Genomic DNA, 26447 nt, shown 5'->3' with positions numbered 1-26447 from the left:
GTGTTGTTCAAAAGTTGATTAACTTGGTGGTAAGTGTATTGGGCCAGGATGCAGCTTAATACTTTCCAATCCTCTCTACAGCAGACTGCCATATGTGAGAGCTAAGAAGACAACTTGCTTGACCAGTACATACTTTTGTTTTTCTATTCCATTTTCTCGGATTGAAAAGGTTTCGCTATTCTTTACAGCACAGTAATACCATTGATGTTGAGGGATAATGCATTTTGGAGCCCTGTTTTCATTCCAGGAAAAAAAAAAACAATGCTTCCTGGTACTTTGCAGTCTTTACAATGAGACTGAGTGGTTCCTGTTCCCATGAAATTATACCATTAGTACCATGTAACAACTTTTACGTACCATACATACCACATGAGTTATTTTCTTTCTAAACTGCACCCTAAACATTCAATACTCAGTGTCAAAGCAAATATTATATTGGTAAAATCCATGTTATTACTCTGCTGTAAAGTGCTACCAATCACTGTATTATTACTTTAATTGCAGCTGCATGAAGAAAATGCAATCGTTGAGATCATGGAAAGAGCTTTCCGTGATCTCAACGGTAAATCTCTACTGTGCAGACGTAGTTTTAAACAAGAGATGAGCCCTGGCCATGTTAAAAATGAATTGGGCCGTCTTGTTTTATCACTACAACGCACTATTATTTTCCAGTCAATCAGATTGTTTTGCCAGATGGGATGCTGTGAAGTGATGTAACACCCTATTTACATCCCTGTGTTGGCCTAATCTGCTCAAGGCAGCCATGTCATCTCCCTCAGGTGGTCATGGGAGCGTCCCAGTCCCACTAGTAACACGCCTAATCCTCTTCACTGAGGCAGGATCAACAACATGTTTAGCTTCCTCTATAGGTCACTGAAGAGTTTCCTGTAAATAGGGTCAGTTCTTGATTGTTATGTTTTGTTTTCACAGGTGTTGAATACCGGCCAAAGGAATGAACTGGCTTCCACTTCACTTGCGTCTTTTCACCGTGGATCTATTACTGCTTTGAATGCCAAGGACCAGAGAGTGCGAGAGGGGTGCGAGAAGGACAGTGTTTTCATCATAGAAAACGCAGCACAGTTTTTTGCCGTAAGGAATGATCACTGACAGCATCTTGAGATGATGAACCGCTACACCACCCTGAGGCAGCTGGGTGACGGCACCTATGGGAGTGTGCTGATGGGGAGAAGCAACGAGTCTGGAGAATTGGTGGCCATCAAACGGTGAGAAAATAGCCATCAGTCAATCAAAACTTTATTTATAAGAAGTTAAAAACATTCCCTCATACCCACCCAACTCATTCCCCATACAAACACATCTCACGCTCATACTCACCCCACCCCCTGCTTACAGCCACACACGCACAGTACACATAGCTCATGGACATAATCTGTCGACATTACCAAGGTCAAAAAATATGTTTAAAAACTAGACTGCAAAATATTCCATTTTACCAAGAATAAAGCATTTGGAAGAGGCCCTAATATATTAAACCTGTAGTCAATGCAAAGCCAGCATCATCTCCACAGATGATGCTGGCTTGAGGAGAGGCAAGTAGAGATGCATGTTTAATCAAGGTAATTTTCATCAACAAAAAATATTAGTAATGAAGAAAAAAAAAGCTTTTGTTTTATCCTATGTACTGGGGGAAATGCAATATAGCTCTATTGTATACTATATATCACAATTACTGATTATTGCATAGCATAAAAATGTTGAGAGAGAAAATGCGTAACCTTGTTTTGCACTAAAAACATATTTGGCTTCAACTAATAATCATTTTTAATTCTAAGAATTTTTGTCTTTAGTTGTCAAAGCAAACAAACTAGAGGGTTACAAGCCTCATCAAGTGTTGTCTCTGCAGCATGGCAGCGTACTTCAATAATGCACGAGGAAGCGGGTGGATGCGTGGATCATTTGGTTACCATGCAAGACAATATGTGTGTGGCTGGTGAAAGGCAGTGAAAGTAGAGGCTGTGTCAAGTTCCTTGCATAGTGGAAGGACTGACAGTCACTGGCCTCTGCCCAGGGCCAGGAGATCTGTATCGCACAAGCTGCAACTCTTACATAATTCTGGCCGTTCAGGCTGTTGTGTAACCTGCACCCCACTGTCAAGTCTCTAAGGTGGTAAGAGGATTTGCATATGTAGAAACAATACGCAAATGTATACTTGACATTGAGCTGAGAACTTGGTCGACTAAAAATACATTCATAATGTTTGTTATATGACCCCAAAAATGTATAAATATAGAGGTATCAAGGCGAAACCTATTCCAAACCAACAGAGTCCTTGTGTCCCAAGTCAGTGACTCACAACAAGTCCAAGTCCTATGCTTTGAATTTGAACTATTTCATGTCTTTGCACACTTAGTGAGAATTGTGATGGAAAAACAGATACCTTTCTGATTGCATAGAAAGTTAACCGTTTTTCCATCACAATTCTTTTTTACTGCATTGATGATGTAGCAGTTTAGTTGGTTTGTGCAGGTAGCAAGTTTCTTCAGATGTTTTGAGGAATCATTAGTCTTCTCAAGTCACATGGCCCAAGTCTAAGTCAAGTCGAGAGTTATTGGTGCTCACGTTGGGTCTAGTTGCATCCCAAGTCTTTGAACATTTGTCCATACCTCAAATGCATACGAGAAGCTCAATAACAATATTATAGTTTAAAAAATGCCACCTCACATTTGGTTATGTTAATCGAAATTATTCAAGCTTTCTCTTCTAATTCAATTCTTTTTTTTTTTTCCTAGAATGAAAAGAAAGTTTTATTCCTGGGATGAGTGCATTAACTTACGAGAAGTGAAGGTAAGCCTAGTGCTGCTACAATCTAAGTAATGTGCCATTGCGAAAAAGTTAATAATTTTTACGTGTTTTTTTTAATTTTCTTTAAGTCTTTGAAGAAGCTGAACCATGCCAATGTTGTGAAGTTAAAGGAAGTCATCCGAGAGAATGACCAACTATATTTTGTGTTTGAGTACATGAAAGAAAACCTGTACCAGTTAATGAAGGACAGGTAAAGAATTTTCAACTTATATAATTAAAACTTTTTTAAATTGTATTTGCCCACAAAGCATCTGAATTTCATCCATCATAATACACTTGAATTGAATTAATCAGATGCGCGTCCATAAAGCTAACTCTGTTATGTTGCACTCATTTTATTTTACAGAAGAAAATTGTTTCCCGAATCTGTGATAAGAAACATAAGCTTTCAAATTTTACAAGGCTTGACATATATTCATAAGAATGGTAGGTAGCACAGTGGTTCCTTCATGCATGGTCATTGCCAGATTACCTTATAGACTATAATGCATGGGAATCCTGCACTTTCAACTCCCTCGTCTTTAGGTGTGTGGATGCTTAAGAAATGATCATCTAAATTTGGGGACATCCATCCATCTTTACTTTTCTCTGTCTTTAACATCTCGACTTGTTTCTTTCTGTTCTGTCTCTTCGTTTCCCGCTGTCAGGGAGAATAAGATGTTCTCTGAGAATGAAATTAGGAACATCATGTTTCAAGTGCTTTCTGGCTTGGCTTTTGTACACAAGCATGGTAAGGGCTTCACACTGTCCCTGTCATCCTCTTTGCAGTATTATCTGTACTGTATTGGGTGTAGAGTACTAGTTCTTTTGTAGTTGAGTGTTTTGTGCTGTGCTGTTGAACGATGTAGTGTGTGTATGTCTTAGAATAAGACCATGAATCAAAAAGTAGTTGTGCAGACAGGGGTTTTAAATTGAGGATTTGTCATTCAAGATGCTTTTTGTGACTCATCTTCAACTTGAACAAAGATGAAAAAAGAGTGATACTTTTGAAACCCATTAAACTGGCCTCGAGATATGTATACTAGACATCTAATAGTCATTTCTTTTGCTCAGGGTTTTTCCATCGTGACATGAAACCTGAAAACTTGCTGTGTATGGGACCAGAACTGGTCAAAATAGCAGATTTTGGACTGGCCAGAGAAATCCGCTCAAAACCACCGTACACAGACTATGTATCAACAAGATGGTGAGACAACTTGAGAATTAAGAATTCACTTCATCAATCGGTCCTTGTTATTACACTCATGTGTCTGTGTCCAGGTACCGGGCGCCTGAGGTCCTGCTAAGGTCGTCCACCTACAGCTCCCCCATCGACCTGTGGGCAGTGGGCTGCATCATGGCCGAACTCTACACTCTGCGGCCGCTCTTCCCCGGCAACAGTGAAGTGGATGAAATTTTTAAGATCTGCCAAGTCCTGGGCACCGTGAAAAAGGTCAGCCGCCGAAAGTCTTAAGGTGGAAGAGATGCTTGACCTCAAGTCCAAGCGCTTAATAATTCACCGACTAGACCATACAAGAGGGGCGAGTTCATACAAGAGCGATGCATGTTTTATGAGCTCCTGTGCAAATACATTAGCGATAACCATCAGATTCATTGTTGACGCTGACCAGGTGCCGACCAGGTGGTGTTGTATTACCACATTATGACAATTAAAATGGTTCTCAATGTGTGGTATAGGAACTAATGGTGGCTAATTTGTTCCTTATTGGACGTGAGCTAGCAAAGATTTGACAGGCCCCTTCTGGTCATGGGTCCTTGAAAATAAAGCACATTTTTACAGTACCTCCATTGCTCTTGGGCCTCATGTCTGTAATCAAATTTGATGATAATGACATAGTTTAGGGCTAGGTTGGTTGCACTGGCTTTAATTCAAGTGTGCCGAGACATTATTTACAAAACTTCAGAAATCCCCCCAAACAAAACAACAGGTTCAAACTTCACCAAAACATAACATTAGAGTAATCATCTTTTTTTTCCTAAATAAGGGGGACTGGCAAGAAGGATACCAGTTGGCCACCGCTATGAACTTCCGCTTCCCACAATGTGTGCCCACCCATCTGAAGACCCTCATCCCGAATGCCAGCAACGAAGCTATCACGTTAATGAGAGACCTGCTCCAATGGGACCCTAAGAAGAGACCCACCGCTGTACAGGTAAGCATTGATGTACTGGAAGTATATAGTTAATGCAAAGTAAAGGGAGAGCTTCTAATCGTGACTGGAACCTTAAGATGATTCTCATTCTCATCATGTTCTGCCTGACCTTATTTTGCATAATGCTTTTTTTTCCACCTGAGCTCTGTGCATGACGTCCATCCATAACACGAATCCTTACCTTACCTGACTCAAGAGAATCGCCTAGTTAGATGTAATTTACACCCTGTTGAGAGGAGTGAATTACCGGGAAACGCCTTTCTAATGGGAGTCCTCTCCCTATTCTCCGCTGGCTTGATTCCCACAAGTTTTCTCGCTGAATGGAAGCAGATCTAAATTTAACCTTTCCTGAAACCTCTCGCCTTGTTTACATGATTAATATGCTGACCCTGCGAGGTTTAATCTCGTGTGTCAAGGCCTAAAGGTCAATAGTTGCTGAAACATGTACTTCTGTTTGCTCCTTTTCAGTCTTTGCGATACCCGTACTTCCAAGTGGGGCAAATCTTAGGTCCTCAAAGTCAGGAGACCAAAAAGGTCCAGGCCAGACCCAAACCTCCGAGCCAGCCCCCCCAAGAACCCAAACCTGAAGTCCAAAAGTCCTCATCGGAGTCTAAAGCCTCACCATCGGACGACAAAGCACCAAGTCAGCAACCTCTTCAGCCCGTCTCCTTACAGCAAACTGACAACACAACGCAGCTCAACGAAGCAGTAAGTGTCTTTTTGATTACAAGCGTTATTATTGGGTTTTTATTGATTGACTCGCTCTTTTAGAAGGCAGGCTCTCTGGGCAGTGAGAACGGTGTTGGTGGAGTTGGGATGCTGAAAAATGGCCGCAGACGCTGGGGGCAAACTGTGGCCAAGACGTCGGACAGCTGGGAGTCGGACGTGTCTGAAACTGCAGCGACTATTTCCAAAAAGCCCAGCCTCATACACTCAGAAGAGGACAGGACTAAACAGCCCACACAGTAAGTTACACAACTGTTTACATGAAGAATACAGTTAAGAGGAGGAAAAGATTTAGTTAAACTCACAGCGGGGAAATTCACTGTTTAATGGTGATTATTACGGCAGGTTTGGAGACGTAGACACTGACAAATAGCAATCAGGTTAAACATTTGTGGATTTTTTATTTTGAGATTAATTAACTTTTTTATTTTGAGATTATCTTACTTTTCTTTCTTTCTTTCTTTCTTTCTTTCTTTCTTTCTTTCTTTCTTTCTTTCTTTCTTTCTTTCTTTCTTTCTTTCTTTCTTTCCTTCTTTCATTTCCTTCTTTCGTTCCTTCTTTCGTTCCTTCTTTCTTTCTTTTTTTGTTTCTTTCTTTCTTTCCTTCTTTCTTTCCTTCTTTCCTTCTTTCCTTCTTTCCTTCTTTCATTCTTTCTTTCTTTCTTTCTTTCTTTCTTTCCTTCTTTCCTTCTTTCCTTCTTTCTTTCTTTCTTTCTTTCCTTCCTTCCTTCTTTCTTTCTTTCTTTCTCTTTCTTTTCTTTCTTTCCTTTCTTTCTTTCTTTCTTTCTCTTTCCTTCCTTCCTTCCATCTTTCTTTCTTTCTTTCTTTCGTCCTTCGAACTATATCAATAAAAATAGTTTAATAAATAAAGATCTCCCAATATAAGGGGTAACATACTGTATCTTGATTTATTTGCCACATCTCCCAAACTTAATTCTGAATATCCCATACATTTATATGCAAGTCTTTTACATATTTCTAGCTACTTACTTCGATACTCTGCCACTGTGTATTTGTGAGTGATGTGCAAAAGATTGAAAATGTTTGCTTTCTTTTCAGGGTGAAGGATCAAAAACCTTTATATTCCTTCAGCACTGTTACCAAGCTACCTAGCAATGTTAAGGTTAGCCAAACTGACCCCAACCTTCCTGGATCTGCAGCACGCCAACACTATCTCAGCCAGTCACGCTATCTGCCTGGTGAGACACATCAGAATACTACTGCTGTATTACACGTTTTAATATACTAATCGAAGGCCTTTCTATGACGTCTGTGTCCCCGACAGGTCTTATTGGTAAAAGCCAGTCTGGCGATAAGGATCTGGGGGCCATGACGCTGAGAGATTTGTGGGAGAACTCGTCAAATACTGTAAATAAGCCTCTGGCGCCCATTGGAGGGGGATTATCTGTCACCAGAGCCAACGCAGGTAACGACTCCTCTAATGTCCAATGATGAGGCGCGAAGAGAACTCTGTGGTGACACTATAGGCTGAGGTTTCCGACTTTCACTGTTCTAGTGTGACACCAACTAACATACAGGAAAGTTTGTTAGACGAGTCATTTGTCTGGTAAAAACCTGTACCAACTATTGAAATTATATATTGAATCATAAAATCATTTCATTGTGGGTCAGACAAAATCACATAATGATAATGGCTCATAACAATTACTGCAGCCTTTCTCTATTAATAATATATGTCGAAGGAGAATGACTCGAGATGCCTGACGTCGTATAATGAGATACTTCTCTCATTCTCCGACACAAAGACTCTAAATGCTAATGACTAATTGGCTGATGTCCTGATCCGTTTAACAGGGCCAGGGTTAGGACTCAGCCTAAGTGTCTGCGACTTTAGAGAGCAGCGGAGACCTGTATCACTCATTTGTTATGTAGACTGTCACACAATATAGCTCCCCACTGTGCTTCCATCATTCCCCCGTCTCCTGTCTCTTTCCTTCACCTCTTTCTACGTCCTCGTTTCTCATTCATGAGATGCAGACTTTCAGCGAAAAGATCAATTGCTCTCATAAATGGTCTTAAATGCACCCCCTGCCCACAGATCCCACCCCCGAGCAATCACTAATGTTTGTTTTAAGACTACAAAAGAACTTGTGAAGATTAGAATAAGGATATATATACGTGGATTTGGTGGAGCAGTTTTCTCTTGCTTTCTATTCTCTTCATTTCTTTTTCTACATTTCTTCCTTGTTGCATGCATCATTTCGCTGTGGCTAGAGGAAAACAGGCCGATTGGTAGCCCACAGGAAAAAACTGTTAAAGAAAGGGTACTGGAGAAAGTGGATCTGTCCAAAGGTACTGAAATAGCTCGTAGATTTGGTGTTGTGTACTTGCCCTTTGAAACATTTAGGCCTAACCCAATCGTATACGTATCACCTGCCTCCCTAGGTTGACCTCCTATAATACACAGCTCCATACACAGTGAACTGGGATGCCCTCTTCTGTGTACTGTATTCTGACCTTTTTGAATGATCTGAACTGGCAACCATTTCTTATGCTATTTGAGCTGTTACGTTCAGCATCACTTATCACCTGTCACTTGTGTCAGTGCACAATTTCACACCGGTTAAACTTCCGCAAAATCTACAGCTTCCTTCACATTTGGACTGCCATTTTGGGGAAGTACCGTTGTGCTCAAATGTTTACATACCCTGGCAGAACTTTTGACTCTTCTTCTGAGAATATGAAAGATAACAGAAAAGGGTTTTTTCACCCATAGTTCGTGGTCGGAGTTTGCTCTTTTTAAATCATAATGAAAAAGAAAGTGCCGAAAATGACCCTGATCAAAAGTTTATGATCAAGAGAAATGGGCCCTATGGGTAATCTAATTTACCCTTAGATTATATATAGAACCTTCTCCACAACTACCACAAAAGACTCCAGGCTGTCATTGATGCTAAAGGGTATACACAGAGCTTATTTTGGTACTTTCATTTTTCATTATGATTTACAAAGAGCAAACTCAGTTTTGACCCCACAAATGGCTTCACACAACCACTAACTATGAGTTATCTTTCATATTCTTTGAGAAATGGTCAACAAATTGTAATATAAATTCTGGGTGTGTAAACATTTGAGCACAACTGTATCTACCATATGAGAGTCTTTATTGCAATTGTGCTTAGATTTGGCCTCTATGCTTTAAAACCAATATTCAGGCCACAGTGCACCATTTAAATCTGTTCAGTAGCTTTGGCATCCAATCGAAGACTGAAATATCAACTGATACATCCATCCAGAACTTGTTTAAACTACAGTGTCAGCAGGTTTTATACATAATAAGGGTATTTTGATTGTGAGGGATAGTGTACATGCTGAATAATTGCACTCATCCAAACCGTGATTTTGATTTGCCATTCACTGAACTCTGAACAAGCTTTTCACTCCCACACTTAACATGTGAATGACAGAACCAGCTAATATCCCGGCAGGAGTCCCACAGCTACAAATACACAGTATACAACCAAGTGTCTCCTCTGAGTGGGTGCAAAACTGAGCTACGGCCATTAGGGACATAATAGTAACAATGTGGCATTTCACTAATTGTACTGATAACAATCCGAGACTGCTGCCGGAGCAAAGCACTCTCAATGACATCAATCACTCTGCCTTCGCTTTTGCATATGCAGGAGCCACTTCACACAGCGCACTCAACGACTCAAAAAGACTAACACCATTTTCAGCTAACAAACTGCAGGGGTGTTTGTAATGGTTTTAATGAAGTAAATATGACACTAATTAAACCCGTGCTTTTAAGGTAATTTTGTGAGCACCAAGTACAACCTTTCTGCCGGCTACATCCCGTCATTCCAAAAGAAAGAAGTGGGTTCAGTGGGACAGAGAATCCAGCTTGCTCCCTTGGCTGGACAGCACTCAAGTAAGATTCAACTGTTTGAACCAAAAAAAAAAAAAACTTTCTTGTCCTTTTCTTACTTGCAAAACTATAACATGCCAAGTTTTCTTCCACTACTCTTCCAGCTAACCTTTCTTCCTCTGATCTCAAAAAAGAAAAATCTAAATCTGCAAAGTCTAAGCATGTTTCCAGTTCCCCTCTGAGTGAAAGCAATGAAGGTAAACTCTCTTTTCAGCCGTCTCCCGTTTTCTTTTCCGTTTTGCCCGGTATTTTTTAAAAAGTTCAGATCATTTTTATTCAACCAAATGAGCAAAACCTTTCCGTGATTGTAGATTATGAAGACTGGAAAAGGAGAAGCGACAGGTCTCAGCTAAAGGGGAGCAGCTACTCTGCGTTGGGGAAGACTTCTGGAAACCTCCTGTCCAGAGCCCCCGCAGTGCAGCCGGTCCACGGGAGGATAGACTGGACGTCCAAATACGGAGGGAACCGGTAGTGCAACGGACACGATAGATGCAAAGTTTAAATAATAAATTGCAGTCATGGGAATAGTTTTTTTTAGCTCGGTAAACGTTTGTCAGCTTAATGCATAACGGTAATGTCAATACTCCGAAGTAAGGCTTTGACAATGTTCATTTTAGATTTGGTGAGGACGAAACACCAAGCCACTGAGTTTGTACTGTAAGTGTTTTAGCTTAAGCCAATGTTGCATTACTTCATCTGATTTTAACCCCTTCCTTTTATTTATTACTGTTTTTAACAAATAGCAATGTAGCTGTAGGGCCTTTTAGAGGGGCGAAGCACTTTTTATACCACATTTAGAAGGCAATGTGCTCTTTGTATTGTGCAATGAATAAATTGTTTTGTAACATTTTTATACATTGACTTTTTTCAGTTTAAAAAAAAAAAAAGAATAAACGAGACATTTGCTTTATTTATAAACCATGTACTGTATTTTGTCTTTATACATACACACATTTGCAACATGTTATAAAACAACTATTTCGAACATTAAGTTTGAGGAAAGGTGTTATGACTTGTTGGGTTTCTGGAGAAACGACAGGCCAATTTTAGCAACCATCAGAAGACTGAAAAGACAACACAGATATACTTAAGTACTATAAAGTATTAGGATAGGAGACATGACAGTGTGTAGTGACTGTTACCTTGCTCCAGCCAATACACCGGCGGGAAAAAGCTTTCGAGATCCGTAAAACCTCTTCCCCATGACCCCTGTCAATGTTCCAGCCGTACCTATTAAGCACAAGCACATGACCAGACTGTTCATATAATAGATTTTAGAGAAAACAAACTAGTTCAGGCGTTTTCTCACCAAGTGACACCCAGACATTATTGGGATCATTGGAGACCTGATAAGCACCGACACCTGCAAGTCCTCCAAAGAGAAGACCAGCCGCCAGAGAGGGGACGCTTCCTGAAAAATATCCACAACAAAGGGTCAACAGCTGCTCCTGACAAGTATGTTTGGAAGTATGAGTGTGTACAAACACCCAGTATCGTGACAGCATCTTTTCTTATTCTGACCAACAAGCCATACCTGCTTTCACATAACCCACAACGCCTCCAGTGGCGACCAGAGCTGCATACCCATATCCCACATAATCCACAGACATGTTGGACTCCTGCAATGGAAGAAGATGAGAAAATATAATCAACAACAATAACAAAAAGAACACACCAAACACTCACAGCTGTAGAATTATATGGAGGACTCTGTGTTGTTGTTTGCAATACAGAGCTATTAGATAGAACTAACTGAGCAACCAGTAAGCCTGGGAACATTGTAGCGTTTGTTGGCCCAAATCTACCGCCATACAGTTAAATACGTTGAGCAAGTCACAAATGTTGTTAGGATTGAGCGTCTGGTTATATAGATAAGGGCAACTGACGCAGAGCAGCCTTTTACGCGTATGGCACTCGGGGGAAGATTACGCCATCAAACAAAGGCACTTAGGCATAAATGAGAAACAATCTACAAATATTTCAACATACGCAGAATGCAGAAAGCTGGTGAAACAAAAAAAAGATTGTACAACCTTGTTCCTTGAGGCTATCCCGACCTTCGTGTAGCTCCAGCAGCGTGTTCTCCACCGAACGAAAAATATTGTTACACAGGGGTCATGACACCGTGGTGCTTGATGGGATATGTAGTACTTCCTTAACATGGACATAAAATACATGAGAACAAGAAACATTACGGGCAGATTAACCATATTAATTTGAAATAGGCCACAATAAAACGCATAGGCTATAGCTGCCACTAAAAAGTAATACCTGTATAGTCTATGAACAAATAAAATCAATCCCACAAATACTAAATATATAGATACATTATAGCTTATTTTTATTTACAAGCGAAAGGCTGATTTTGTAGAAGTGTGCAATAAAAATGTGCTTTTGTCGCGTTTAGACTCATCAAAACGCGCCATGTGGTCAATGCATGTTATGGCATGGCACAACCACAAGAGGGAACCAGAGTATTACGCATGAAAACGTTTGGGTTTGAATCGTCCCAGACTCATGACACAAGTCGAATACGTCTCCTGAACCACAGCGTAACATACTCAATGCATGCGGATATAAGGCCACTAATGTTATCAACCAGATCAACGTCCCAGTCTATCTTATCTGCTAGGCCTAAAAATTAAAAATATCTCTAAAACATGAACAATATTTGTTAGCTAATTAAACCAAATGGCTCTGTGCCGAAAGTCGGTTTCGAGAGTCATGTGAGGCAAGCGCAAGCTTTCAATGTAACTCACCTTCTTTTTATCCGTGCATTTACGCTGGGTGGCGCTCTAACACAGCTCATGCAGCTATCTGGATTTGTTATAGTCACGACGCCCTGAAGCGCACACACACAGCTTCTTATGAATAGAACCAAGTTCAAGTGGAGGAAGGCAACAAGTTGAACAATGGTCTCTACATGAACCGGGTTTGGATACTTCTACTTCTACTGATAAGCCTTCATACTTCAGACTGTTGTTGTTATGATCATGATTATTTTATGATTATGATTATTATGAGTGTTATTATTATTATTATTATTATTATTATTATTATTATTATTATTATTATTATTATTATGTCTCCATTTCGCCCCCACTCCATGGCAAGACAAGACAAGTTTATTTGTAGAGCGCAATCCACAAGGCAGTTCAGTTACATGAAACTACAAGAAGGCATAAGACATCTATAGAATATTTAGTAAATGTCATTAAAAGCGAAGATCCTTTCAGTTATGCACAGTAATATCCATCCATGCACGAACCTTCTTTTGTCCAGTGGTTAGGTCTGTGGCTGCAGGTCATGTGAGCGTGCAGCTGAATGTGTTTTGAAGTCAAAGACAAACATAAAGGTGGTTCGTTTTAAATATTAACTCCGCAAACATCTATAGGGACTATAAAGAACACCTCATGGATTTTTGCTTTATAAGCCTATACTGAGTGAAGAGCATTTTAAATACTGCCAGTGTGTTTTTGAGAGAAAAGATTAAAGTGAATAATTTGTCTCATGCACCATCACCTTTGTGTGCGCACCCTTTTATATCATTCAGACTTCAATTATCAAAGCATCATTTTGATTGTTATTGTTCATTGGAACATTTGGAACTTCAACAGACTTAAAACAAAGTATTTATCTTGTATAATAAAACAATACTCGCACTGTAATTGAATTTGAAGTGTTTTTTATTTTTCTATAGAATCTAACACCTTGTTGATTTGGTTATCCATATCCAGTATCCTAATGTTGCATTAGTGTATTACGCACTCCACTTTTGTCAGTTGGAATTAGCAGTCCTCCCTAGTCCACGCCCGCTGAATTGCGCATGCGTCACCAGGTGGCCCCGTACCGCTTTTATGGCCAGGTAAGACAATCCCACTCCAGGCAAAAAAAAAAAGAGCGAAGCTTTTACTTTGCTATCGAAGACCTCCATGAAATTTCTTCACCAACGAAGACGATTATAAAACCAGCGATCCTAAAGGGAGCACCGGACAGAGAATGTCAATTATGGGGAAAATGGGGGAATGGCAGGTATGTGTTGCTTTTTTATGGCAAAGAGACAATCTTTAAAAGCTGTCATCATGTTTGCAAGATACTGTAGGTCTAAAGAAAAACATTCTTATTTGTTTCAATAGAATGTTATCAATAAACAAGGCACATGCGGAATCAAAGTTAAAAGTCCTGATGTGTCAAATGTAATATTGTGTAGATTGCCTGTGATTCCTGATGTGTTGAGCCCTGGCACTGTGTGGATTTGTTTGCAACTTGAGATGAAGGCTGCAGATCCAGTGTATTTAAGGAGGCTACATTTTGCCCGAAACACCATATTTCGTTTATGATGAGATCATTGGTTGAAAGCGACTTGGAGAAAATATGTTTGTAACTTCTTATGGGAGGCATGCCTGCGCGCAAAACCGCAGCGTCTGTTGAGCCTTTTCCCTGAAACGACCCCTTGAGTTTCACTCGCTTTACCATGACACACAACAGACACCAAGACAGCCAGGTCGACATTAGCTGTCATTGAAGTTTCATGGTTTGCTACTCATTAATAACAACAGCTCGTTTAGAAAATGAGGGGCACTCCACCACAAATGGTAATACATGTTTAAGGGGGGAAATAAAGGCAACGCCTTAAATAGCTTGCGACCTGTCTGTTGACCCACGACCTGCTGAGGTAAACGCTGGGTCGGCGACACAGCAGAGCCAGCTCCCGGAGCCGCGCATTCACATGAATCAGACCCATGTTGTTGTGTTAATCATTTACACTGCCCCCTTCACAGGCCAAAACCATGCGCCCGTGCAGGTAGTCTGTAGACCTGTAGAGCCTCTCCAAGTGACCCAGGCTATTAACATAACGCTCAAAGAAAAGGTCTCCCCTCACACTGGGATTAAAATAACAGTTTAAAAATCAGGAAGAATAAAATGGGCTGACATTGATTCACACAAGAGTCTCTGCGATTGGACAAAAAGGCCACAAATCCTTGATTTAATTTGTGTTAAAGATTCAACAGACAAATTACAATTAATACCAAAAGTGGTTACACAAATCTATCATTATGTTTCGATAACATAACAGTGAATGTGACGTAAAATGCACCACAACTACAGAAGTTATTTACATTAAAATAACATTTACCAGTCATACTTCTCTCCCTCAAATGTGAAAAAGTCGGAGAGATTTTAAACACCAAAGTCCCAGGTGAGTGCATGGACGTGCCAGTCTACTCCTCCCCTTTCACCAAAAACACCTGAGTGAACAGTATAATACGCGCGTGTCGTAAACTTTTTTTTTTTTTTTTTTTTTTTTACCTGTGCGCTGTCCATTGGGCGCAGGAGAGGCAGATGGGGGGGAATCAAAACGGCTGTTGATATGCTAATGAGGCCCAGTGCACTGTGTGTTATTATACACTGCACAGCCCTGCTTCAACTTCCACCATTAGAGGGAGACCTCAGAGCGCCAGACAGAGAGCTGCACAGCTGCAATAAAAAGTAGTTTTTCAGAGCGGGAGCCACAATCCACTGAGTGAAAACAAGACCATAAGGCGATACTATATTCTTCTCAATAGCCAGCTCTGCAACCCATGAAAATGCTCTGGAAATTAACTGATAACATTAAATATGAAGATTGCGAGGTAAGGGTGCTTTATACATTTATTTTTCATTCATACGTTGAAATTTACAGCAGCCTATCTATATTTTAATATTTGTATTAGTTTGTTTCAGATTAGATAAGTGTAGCCAAATTGTATTTCTTTGCAGGATAATTTGTACAAGGCTTTATAGTATAATATGCATTGCAATATAATATACAATTTCTCAATAAAATGACAGCATAATAATAATAATTTTAATTTTAATAATATTAATAATAATAATATTAATAATAAAAATAACACTAATAATAAAAAAATAAAACAATAATAATAATAATAATAATAATAATAGCAGCAGCATTAGTTGTGAATTTATTCTGTGCGTAAAATAACCTATATGGAACCAAAACAAAAACTAGAATATTTTGGTTCACTGAAATGTTCGTGCCATAATTGCATTCAATGAAATGTGTTTTCTCAAAATATGTGACCAATGCTTATGGTGGGTGCTTTATTCTTTGCAATTGTTTTCAATGGGTTGGATATTTTCGTATGTTTCTTGTATTTGGCGTGTGTACGGCGAGCTAACTGCTGCCTGTCTATGTGCTTGACTCGGCGTGTTGTCACGGGCTAACTTTGACAGAAAGTCAGGGAGTGGAGAAGCCTGTCCGACGTGTTTTCGAAACCGTACGAGGAAACGAGGCTGTGACAGCAACGCACGCTGCGCCTTGCTTCGAGAATCTGTTCGTAAAATCTATATTGTATAAAAGGAAAAAAAAAATCTGGAGTAATTCATATTTGGACGCGCGTAAAGGCATCTTATATACGCTTCAGTTTATGTTCGCTTCGTCTTTCCGGATCAAAGTTAGGAGTCAGCAGGTGCGACACGGGGTTTTGGAGGCAGACAACAATCTGGGTTACTCGCTGGCCCAATGGAGGACAGTTCGCAGTCGGACTCCGACGTGGAAAACAAAGGGACCAGCGCTAGAAACGTGCCGATGGTCGAAAAGCCTGTCGCGGCGTGTGCTGGACGCTCACCCGGTTCAGAGGTGCACATTGTTTCCTTCCATTGCTTCTTCTTTTATTTTGTCTCTGGTCCACCTCCCTTTATTCCTATGCATTTCTTTCACTTTTTTTTTGCGCTTTGGCCCTGGGACCCTTTTAAACTGCCCCCTCCCTCGCTACCACCCCCTCCCTCCCTCCTCCCTCCTGATTCGTCAGACAAGGAGTGAATGTCCCTCTTTTTTTTGTCTCTCTCTCTCTCCCTCTCCCCTGCTCTGATTAGATATACTGATTCCTCCTTTCAATGGACGTCATTTAAGCGCAGACTCCTGCCTTGAGTTGCGTCCTCCGCTTCACGGCTGATTTCCGAACCAGTCTTTTTTATCCTCCCCTCTTGTTATTATTAAGTATTGCTCGAATATTAATAGTCATGAGTGCGTCCGATTAGGAGTCCGAGAGGGAGACGAAGAAGCGGCTCTGTTGCTAATATGAGCTCAAGCGAGGGGACGGCTGCACTGTGAAGAAGCCAGAGGGACTGAAAGAAACTTCTTGAGGCAAAAATCCGAAATACCGGCGTTGTTCAGTTCCAAATGAAGGGCAGTGGGGATTTCTATCACTTCTAATGGATTATCGTCCTTCTGTGGCACGCTTCTGATCGCTGGGCCATCGCGATCTTGCAGGAGAAAACAACATTTTTTTTGTGGGAGATTTTTTTTGTCGTTGTTGCTGCTGGGTTTACCCATCGCGTACACCATCTCCCCTAAAACACTCAGAAGTGTTTTGTGAACTTTAATTTTTTTTTTTTGTTGCTTTGGCCGCGCCAAATAATCTGTAAAATGTTAGTGCACAGTTTTTCCGCGATGGTAAGTTTGTGGAACGTTGGTGTCTCTTATTTTCACATATTTTTTTTGAAATCTGTAATTGATAGTTCGCTGTACTATCGCCAAAAAGCATAACATCGTTCGGTTAGTTGTGATCTTGTGGTTTATTTTGATTTCTGTTTAGCCAAGGCCTAGTTTGATTTAATGTATTATTTTAACCTTTTTTTTTCCTTTTCAAATATAAGTAACCTAATCGTTTACGTTTTAAAGGAATAATGCAAAAATGTAAACCATAGATACATTTTCTTTACACTATTGTCCTAAAGGTTTTTCTTGTAATCCGTAATACCTGATAAACTATAGTCTTACCTATGCGTTCTATAGGATCGTCATGACGGCACCAGCAATGGGACAGCCAGGCTACCTCAGCTGGGCGGTGTGGGCCAGAGTCCCTACACGAGCGCGCCGCCGCTCTCCCACACACCCAACTCGGACTTCCAGCCCCCGTATTTCCCTCCACCGTACCAGCCCATCTACCCGCAGTCTCAGGACCCTTACTCGCATGTAAATGACCCCTACTCACTCAACTCGCTACATGCACAGCCGCAGCCGCAGCACCCGGGCTGGCCGGGCCAGAGGCAGAGTCAGGAAAGCGGCCTGCTCCACCAGCATCGAAGCTTACCCCATCAGCTGTGCCGGGAGTATCGCAGGGAGGTGCTGCTGCCATCCGGACACGGCCTTGACACGGGACTCTCGGACTCTATCCCTATCCATGGAATACCTCACTCATTAGAAGACGTTCAGGTGAGAAATCGCTACATTTCACGTTACGCATAACGTAATGTCTGACAGTTAAAACAAACGCAATTAAACAGCTGCTATGTAATACAAATTTAGAGAAGCAGGTCAGCCAGAAAAAAGGGGCTATTATAGAATGCATTGAAAAAATACGCAATATTGTAAATTAAATTCGATGTCTCTGCAATTGTATTCCTAAAATATCAGCACTATCGTAATGCATTTGAACTAGAGACAAATGTTCCACTTTTACGCACGGTTTAATATAGATCAGGTTCTCGTATTTATTGCGTTGTAGCGCGGTGTGGAGACATTAAAATCCCACTGAATAACTTTGTGGCTCCATTTCAATCCTCTGCCTTTATTTAATAACTCAGATTCAGGAAGAAAAAAAAAAGTGAACTGTGGAACTGGCGAACCATAACGCGCAATTTTGAATCATATGCTGAGCTGTTATGAAAAATAAATAATAGGCTGTCTTCGTAAATTTGCAATAAATCTATTGTCGAACATATACACCAATAATCCTCTAAGTTGTTAATAGGACTTTTATAGGCTACATTGCCTTAGTTACTATAGATGACTAGTTTCCAAGCCAATCTTATCGTAAAATTAGGTCAGGATTATGGGACAACACAGCTGCGTTATTTAAGTCTGGGAAATGCGTCCGCCAGTAACGCCTAAAAGACAATAGAAATTAATAACAGGTATGGGCCTGAGGAACCTTGTGTTTGGCTGATCGTACCAGCTAATTGTGTGATTCTTTGTTATAGCACCATATGGAGCATTCAGCTCCACACAAGCGACAAACATATTTTTAGGCTTTGTGCTGAAATTGTCCATTTTGTGTCACAGTCTGTTGAGGATCAAGGAATCCACATTCCCGACCAGACTGTAATTAAAAAAGGTAAGCAATTTCCTCTGAGATATCAAGCATGTTTCCACCACTAGGCTACACACGCACGCGCACATACACACCATGCGCCATTCTGCTCCAGAGAGCTCGATGCAATGCGGTAATGCCTGACTGATCCTAATACGCAGTAGCCTATTTTTCATTACATGCTTTCCAAGTGCATCAAACGGGCTGCATCCCCTTTTCCTCGCGTTGATGGAATTTACTGAGAGCGTTTGAAAGCAGCAGGGAGATGAGTGAAGCTGGTGGGCTTTGTAGTATAGGCCCGTGGTGTTGATGGTTTAAGATACAGGCCTTAATAGAGGTTCTCTGTAATGTGCCGGTTGGCACTTCGGCTGTGAAGCTACATTCAGACACGCGCTCGGATCTAAAATGGAAGCTGGTGGCACACAGGCCTTTTCTGGGCAGCAGCCGCCGAGAATGACATTAACGAAGGGAATCCAGCTTCTTGCGTCTGTCCCTTCAGCAATTGTATAAGATATTTTGGCTTCCCATTCATGTAATTCTATGGTAATAAATGTGCAACATTTGTATTCTATCTTTATTTAGAATTTATTTTTTCTTTCTTTTTGAGAAATTGTATCTGCAAATCAGCTTGATAATTGGCTTCTTATATTAGTAATCTCTAGAGTTCGTTTAACTCCTATTGTCTCTATTAGGCTCCCCTGAGCCATTAATGTCACAAGTGATCTATCCAAAGGCGCGCTGTCGCCTTTGTCTCCGGTTACTGCGCACACACCAAAAACCGTATAAAGCCCAGTTTGTGCCCGAGACCCCTCCCGGATTGAAATTTCACCTGCTACTTTGCTTGTTGTCAAAAGCATCAAGGGAAAAAAAGAAAAAAGAAAAGGAAGCATGGATACATCAGGTTCATTGGAGAATATTGTCGTGCGTAATGTTGACATTGCACTAAGATTGCATAGGGTGAAGAAGGTTATTATTATTATTATTATTATTATTATTATTATTATTATTATTATTATTATTATTATTATTATTATTATTATTATTATTATTATTATTATTATTATTATTATTATTATTGCTCTATTTTCATGTCCGTCCGCGTTAGCCTTCACATGTGGCGTTGTGCTCCTAAATCCGGAGCCTAAATCCCCCCTTCTCATTTAGTTAAGGCTCTGCATTGCATGAAATTCACTGAGCACGGTCTCTCTCTCCTCTGTCTTCCAACTCTCCTATCTCTTTCCCTGGCCTCATTTTTCTCTCTCCCCATTTTACTTCAGGTCCCGTGTCTTTATCCAAGAACAACGTGTCCATCCCCATCAATAAGGATGGTCTTTTCGGCGGGGTGGTAAACCCCAATGAGGTCTTTTGCTCGGTTCCGGGTCGTTTGTCCCTGCTCAGCTCCACATCAAAGTACAAGGTCACGGTGGCCGAGGTGCAGAGACGCCTCTCGCCGCCTGAGTGCCTGAACGCCTCGCTCCTGGGCGGGGTCCTGAGGAGGTGAGTGTCCGTGTCACATCAACCTGCGTTTTCATATAACCCTCCATTCTTGTAGTCGGCCTGCATCTCCCTCCCTCTTCCCTTTCTGCTCTGTACCAAGAATAATTAAAATCGACCAACCATGACACCTAGCTCCTGCATTTAAAGTAGAGGGGGTCTGTTAAATTCCATATTAACTTGCCTCTCCTTCCTATCTCAAATGAATGTAGGCCTAGTCGGTTTCAAAGCCAGCTCTAGACCCAGTGAAGGCATTACGCGTGAAAACATTGGTCTCCAGTGAACTGTCTTGTGAAGCGCTGCACACACGCAGCCAGTAATAGTGCTGCCTATTAAGTAGGGCTTTATTTATTCATTTTGTACTGTGTGTAGCTCACTCTCTTTTAGCATTATTTATAGATGGAATTGGGGATGTAATAGCCAAACAAACATAATGTGTGACGATCTCAGTGTCATTATTGCTCCCTGAATTCACCTGGCTCTTAGTGATATTAGGGCAGATTGGACAACCTTGGTTAAAAATGGTCGGAGAGGCTCTCTAATATCTACCACCAATTTGTACAAACCTTTCTTTGTCCATAATTGAGCTGCTTCGAGACATTCCTCCACGCACACGCCTCTACAATGTCTTTCTGCTTTGTCTCGCGTCTGCAGGGCCAAGTCTAAAAACGGTGGGAGATCCTTGAGGGAGAAGTTGGATAAAATCGGATTGAATCTACCTGCGGGCAGACGCAAAGCAGCCAACGTCACCTTGCTGACGTCACTTGTAGAAGGTAAGTTTTAAAAATCTCGCTCTCAGTGGCTTTATTCCCGCGATATCTGACGAGACCCCCCTTCCTTTCTTTTTCTCCTCTTGTCTCTCCCTCGCTCTCTTTCTGTGTTGGAAATCAGCATATGCGCTCATCCGTGTAATGCGGACCGACTTTGCCTCGCAAGTAATAAAGCATGAAGGATGTGTGTGAGAGACATACACACACAGATAGAGCCAGAAAGAGGCTGGGACAGAGAATGGTGGTTGTGGCTTTCCAGCGTTTGGCCTTCGCTTTGAGGAGTGCAGGTCCACGCCTGGCCTAGTTTACCCACTGAATGAATTTGTGCTGAAGTCCAGTTAATTATTGCTTGTTTATTAGGTACCGTTGAGCTGCTTCACCTCGTGGATGAGGAGTCGATTGATTTATTAACCCTGCATTGTTTCAAACATTAATACAGCCTGGGTACGGCGGCGCGGGGCTGGGGTTTAATGCTGCCTTAATTCTTTCGCTAATAGCTTCTCCTGCTTCGGCTCTTGCTGAAGATTTTCTGTTGCATGCAAATGGCATGGCACTGACCTATTGGGAGCTATATGTTTGAGTCTATTAAAGAATAAATTAGTCAATTATTGTGCACTGAAAAGATGCCTTTTCGCGACTGGATAAATCCATTTGGCTCGCAGAGTTGAACTGATTATTCAGTGCAGTGGTATTTGGTGTGCAGCGGGTTTCCAAAGGTGAAAGCACGCGTTGGTTCATTGGTCCTTGTTAATCATTATTGCGCGAGGACCAAATGCAATATTCATTGAGCTTCGTTGAAATTTGGTGGTGTATTGTAATGAGCCCCGAGAAATGTATGATTGGAGGTAATAAGGATGTGGTGGCACTAGCACGTGGGGGTGGGGATGCGCACGTGCGTATTTGTGTAAAGACAGCTGGTTAGTAAAGGGACACTGCGCTTTCTTAAATATTGTTTATGATCTGCTTCTTTTTATGGAAACGAGCTACTGGACTCGGGCTTCGATGCTAATTGGCGCATGCGTCCTTCCGGAGCGCAGGCTTAGGGGCAGGAAGCCCCGCGGAAAAGAAAAAAAACTGCTTCAGGAAATTAAAACCAAAGACTTTAGGAAAGAGAAATCAGGCAACAAGAAAGAGAAGCCACGCGGAATGCTGCGTAATTCTCTTAGTATGTCAAAAGAATGCGGGATTTAGGTGTAGCCTTTTCAAATTGCTTCCCCATGTCTGTCTGATCTGTTGGACTTCAATAATGTGCAGGCATTGGTGATCAATGACACGGTGTTAAGCATGACGTCCAGTCTATTTTTCATATGTGCCTATTGTTTACTCAGTACTTTATCACTTCTCTCGTTGTGAGAGCAGTGAGCCCCTCGCTTTGGCAGTTGTCATTTTTACTGCTCAGTCCAGAGAAGACGCATAACGTGTGTGACTGAGGCATTTTTAATAATCATCGACTCCTCTCTGTATTTCCCAGGCGAAGCCGTGCACCTTGCCAGAGACTTTGGTTATGTCTGTGAGACCGAGTTTCCAGCCAAGGCAGTAGCTGAATATGTAAACCGTCAGCATTCCGATCCAAACGAACAAGTCCAAAGAAAAAACATGCTATTGGCCACAAAGTAAGTGCTTTCATTAAATTTCATACGGTCACACCACATGTGCCAAGTCGGTGCCAAATTCTGTCCATAACACGCGTGACACATATTCATCCCAATACCAGCGTTAAAAACAAAAACAGAGTAGGCCTAACAGAGTAGGCCTACAATGCTTATTTTCATTGTGTATGCAGAGATAGACAGCTATGGCTTCACTATACGTTTATTATTATCATTATTCGATCAAATAGCATTAGTTAGGCCTACATACAGCTGCTTCCCTTCCAACGCTACCATTGGTTATTTTTTACTCCATGTCAAACTGAAATTCGGAATTCCTTACACGCGCAAGTGCAGGCCTGTTTCAGTATTGATGGCGCGCCATTTTATCAAACACATGGTAGCCACAGAAACTTAAAAGTAATCACGATCTGTGCACATTTATTGGAGTAATTTATTTTACGGCTCCTTTGTATTTTTTGCAATCAAACAGATTCCTATCCCACAGAATAGCTTCGGGGGGTTTCTACGTTTACATTTTTCACCAGAGAAACACACATTTCAGCGCACTTCTAAAATAAATAAATAAATAGTAAAACAGACAAGTCCAAGGCAATGTCAAATGGATAAGCTGCGACACACAAAAATATATCTGACTGTGTAGGCTTTTGTGTGCCAAAGGGTTGTTGCTTGGTTCGTTAACACGCGCCTCTCTCTGCCTGCAGGCAAGTGTGCAAAGAGTTCACAGACCTGTTGTCCCAGGACCGCTCGCCGCTGGGCAACTCGCGGCCGCAGCCGATCCTCGAACCGGGAATCCAGAGCTGTTTGACCCACTTCAGTCTCATCTCGCACGGCTTCGGCACGCCGGCCTTGTGTGCGGCCGTCACGGCGCTGCAGAACTATCTCACCGAGGCGATCAAAGCCATGGACAAAATGTACCTCAACAACAACCCCAACAGTCACTCAGATAACGGCACTAAAGGCGGGGACAAAGACGAGAAACACAGAAAGTGACGGTACCATCTGCTTCCAGGGGCCAAATTTCCACCTGCTCAATTCCCCCACTTCCCTTACGCCCGTTGAATATAAATATTATAAATACTGTATAAATACTATTGATAAAGTTGAACGTGCCACTACCAGATCTGTTGTGCGTCCATCCTTTTTACGCACCACTTCTTTTTTGGAATCACAAAAAGGCGGGGGGGGGAAATGACGCAAGAGAATCATCCACTTCGTCTTTATTGAGGAAAAAAATAAATAAAAGAAGAAGAAGAACATTAACAGAACACTGCAAAGGAAGCTCAAGGAAACGGAAGCAGACAGAGGAAGGAAAAAAAAAAAAAAACATTTCGTTGTCGTTGCCTCAGTCAGAGAGGACTTTTGTGTACTCCCCCCACCCCCCCTTTTATTTTTTATGAGCTACAAAGACTGAAATCCTACAAGCCCTTCCACTTCTCAATTTTACTGATTGTGCCACGAACTCACACGGCAAGAAAAAGCTGGAAACATGGATGAATTCTTATCAGTATTGTGAATAAATATGAACTTTTCCAACAGATATCCATCAGTTGTAATCTTCAATCTTCTCCAAGCGACCAACTTGAACTTTTTTTTTTCTTTTTTTCTTTTTTTTTTGAATTTCAACACGATTCGCGGTTATATAAGGGAATCAGTGTTCATGTATGTATATATTTATTTATGTGTAATTTAATGGGAATTGTAAATATGGTGCGTCTGTTTCTTTTTTATTTATCTGGTGCCTCCTTGTTTTAGTGGGTTTTGACTATTTGGTTAGTTCTTCATGTGATTTTATGGTTCTTAGAAAAACAGAAGTTTTTGGGGTATTTTTTTTTTTTTATTTCTCTGGGAATATTTCAAATCAGCCCTCTTGTAGCATGTTGAGGCGACATTGAAGCAAAGTGAACAAATTGAATAGAAATAAAACTTTTCGATTTCTCTCTTATCTCTCTCTATATATCATCTTTATTCGAAACGACAGTGACACCCTCGAGAGTTTTTATTTGTTTCTATTTTTATAAGCTTCTGTGTTGTGCCAATCAGACTTCACCTCTTGTTCTCTCCTTGAAAGCACCATAAAAGCAATAAATGGCTGTCTTTTTTTAAATGTTCGATTCGAAAAGAAACACGTTTTTTCATGGGACCACCTGATATTGTCCTGTCCGATGTCCAAAAATTGGAGGCGGTTTTAGCTGTATTGTATAGACATGTGCTGGCAGTCCCCATGCCTGTCAATGTATTATAGTCCTTTGTTGCCCAGAAAAAAATAAATATTTGATACGCTTCATCTCGATTTTATTCATATCTTGCTTGTATTTTTCCCCGTTCTGAACTGCTACAGTAATTGAGTTTAAGTCTCCCTTGACAATTGCTCCTTGCAATAAGCAGCTGAACTCATTGTTTCCCTCAAGTATAATAATAATAATAAAAATAGAAAAAATCACACTTTAAACTCAGCGTCGGATCGTATGCAGGCCAAATGGCTCGCAACAATGGATAGATGCTTGTTTGAAGTGCGCAGCGCCACCCCTGCAGCTAAAACCCTCTGAGATGTATATGGGCCTGCATGGTGCGCACTCGTTCGCTTGTTACGCACTGTATTTGGATCTTTATTCAAAGACACGCATCAAATATTTGTGGAGTTGTTTGCCTCACAGTGTAATCAATGCGCGATCATCTCTCACTTTGTGGATGTTTGTGTTTATTCCGAGTGCAATCATTAGACTTTCATAACGAATATTTGTTCTAAATAGTTCTCTTTGTTCGGGCCCTTTGCAAAAAAAAAAAAAAAAAGACAGCTGGTCCTTTCTCTGGTCCATCCCGGTGCAGGAGGATGCTTGTGTAATATTTGAACATTGACACCGACACGTCAATCTGATGATTCAGTTTTGATGCATAGCACATCATATTTTATTGTTTCCTCTTGTTTGCCTCATTTCACAGTAAAATCGTTTTTTCACACAGCATCCTCTCCTCCCTATCTCTCAAATCTCAGCAGCCATATTTATTATTATCATTTTTTTCCTTCTTCTTTAATTCTGAGCCACTTGCGTGTTGTGTTTTCTCCCGCAGGAGGTTGGGTGAATGAAGCCTAACTGTACATGTCCTTGGCATAATTGCGATGCACAGTGCCGGAGCAGGTGAAGCGAGGCATTGTCTGTCAGGGCCCTGTTTTTGTTGGCTCTAGTCCTCAGATTGTGTGTGGGATCCTGTCCTCGGGCACAATAGCTCACTTATAAAGGGAGAGACTATACCCGGCTGCTCCGGCTGTATATGTATGCGAGCTGGATGATAAACGGAATAAATAGTCAAAACAATCGTATTAAAGCAGGATTCTAAGGGGATGCCCCTCACGTGTGTCATTAATGCTAATGTCGTTTAATAAATTTATCACAGAGTTGTTTTGAATTGCATCCGGGGAGTGAAACGAACGCATTAGAAATAGTTGTGTTTGGTGACAATAGTGAATATTTGGTGCGTATTAATAAGATGCAATGGGGACAAATAGGTGCGTAATGGGTTTGAGAATGCGAGAATCCGATTGTCTTTCGTTTGTTTATGTGTCACCACAGAGCTGAAGATCTAATTCAATAGCCAGAAAAAAGTAATTTGATTAGAAGACGTAATTAAAAATAAAAAGGCAAAAGCAAATTGTTTTCGATATACTTTTACGCACGTAGTTATAAGAAGCAGCAAATATATGATGCATATGACCGCCCTGTTTTTTTTTACTTTTTATTTTATTTTTTATTTTTTTACTATACCAATGAGAAAAATACTCGCTGTTTTAAAACGGTGCAAGCATGACCTGCGCACTTTGGAGATTGACAGCTGAGACTGTTTCCATATACTGTAACATCTCCTAACTACTGTCTCATAATT

At 41.0% G+C, this 26447-nt stretch overlaps 3 protein-coding genes across 5 annotated transcripts; 2 read left to right on the top strand and 1 right to left on the bottom strand.

Annotated features, from left to right (window-relative positions):
- The first annotated feature begins 935 nt into the window (after positions 1–935).
- Positions 936–10327, top strand: mak (male germ cell-associated kinase). Its single transcript, XM_079576516.1, has 15 exons — positions 936–1223; positions 2751–2805; positions 2892–3013; positions 3170–3249; positions 3877–4009; positions 4084–4255; positions 4809–4976; positions 5445–5684; positions 5748–5941; positions 6761–6900; positions 6987–7127; positions 7937–8014; positions 9477–9596; positions 9698–9790; positions 9905–10327. The coding sequence occupies exons 1-15, from the start codon at positions 1120–1122 to the stop codon at positions 10063–10065; spliced, it is 2001 nt and encodes a 666-aa protein (XP_079432642.1). The 5' UTR covers positions 936–1119; the 3' UTR covers positions 10066–10327.
- A 172-nt stretch (positions 10328–10499) lies between these two features.
- tmem14ca (transmembrane protein 14Ca) lies at positions 10500–11735 on the bottom strand. Of its 2 annotated transcripts, none has more exons than XM_079576496.1 (5): positions 11627–11735; positions 11128–11212; positions 10903–11004; positions 10736–10823; positions 10500–10657 (listed from the first exon to the last, which is right to left on the bottom strand). In XM_079576496.1, the coding sequence occupies exons 2-5, from the start codon at positions 11201–11203 to the stop codon at positions 10600–10602; spliced, it is 324 nt and encodes a 107-aa protein (XP_079432622.1). In that variant the 5' UTR covers positions 11204–11212; positions 11627–11735; the 3' UTR covers positions 10500–10599. The 2 variants fall into 2 exon arrangements, with proteins under 2 accessions (XP_079432622.1, XP_079432621.1); XM_079576495.1 differs by lacking the exon at positions 11627–11735 and adding an exon at positions 11280–11529.
- Positions 11736–15028: 3293 nt separating this feature from the next.
- Positions 15029–25180, top strand: tfap2a (transcription factor AP-2 alpha; the record flags this gene model as incomplete). 2 transcript variants are annotated; one of them, XM_079575736.1, is made up of 7 exons in its annotated part: positions 15029–15226; positions 17395–17814; positions 18664–18715; positions 19969–20188; positions 20840–20958; positions 22427–22568; positions 23270–25180. In XM_079575736.1, 7 exons carry the CDS (start codon positions 15176–15178, stop codon positions 23556–23558), a joined length of 1293 nt encoding a protein of 430 aa, XP_079431862.1. In that variant the 3' UTR covers positions 23559–25180. The 2 variants fall into 2 exon arrangements, with proteins under 2 accessions (XP_079431862.1, XP_079431863.1); XM_079575737.1 differs by lacking the exon at positions 15029–15226 and adding an exon at positions 17026–17052.
- Between the last annotated feature and the right edge of the window lie 1267 nt (positions 25181–26447).

Source organism: Gobius niger, assembly GCF_951799975.1.
Source record: "Gobius niger genome assembly, chromosome: 18".
Lineage (NCBI taxonomy): Eukaryota > Metazoa > Chordata > Actinopteri > Gobiiformes > Gobiidae > Gobius > Gobius niger.
Note: the sequence above shows the minus strand (reverse complement) of the source record. Positions and strands in the feature narration are given on the sequence as shown.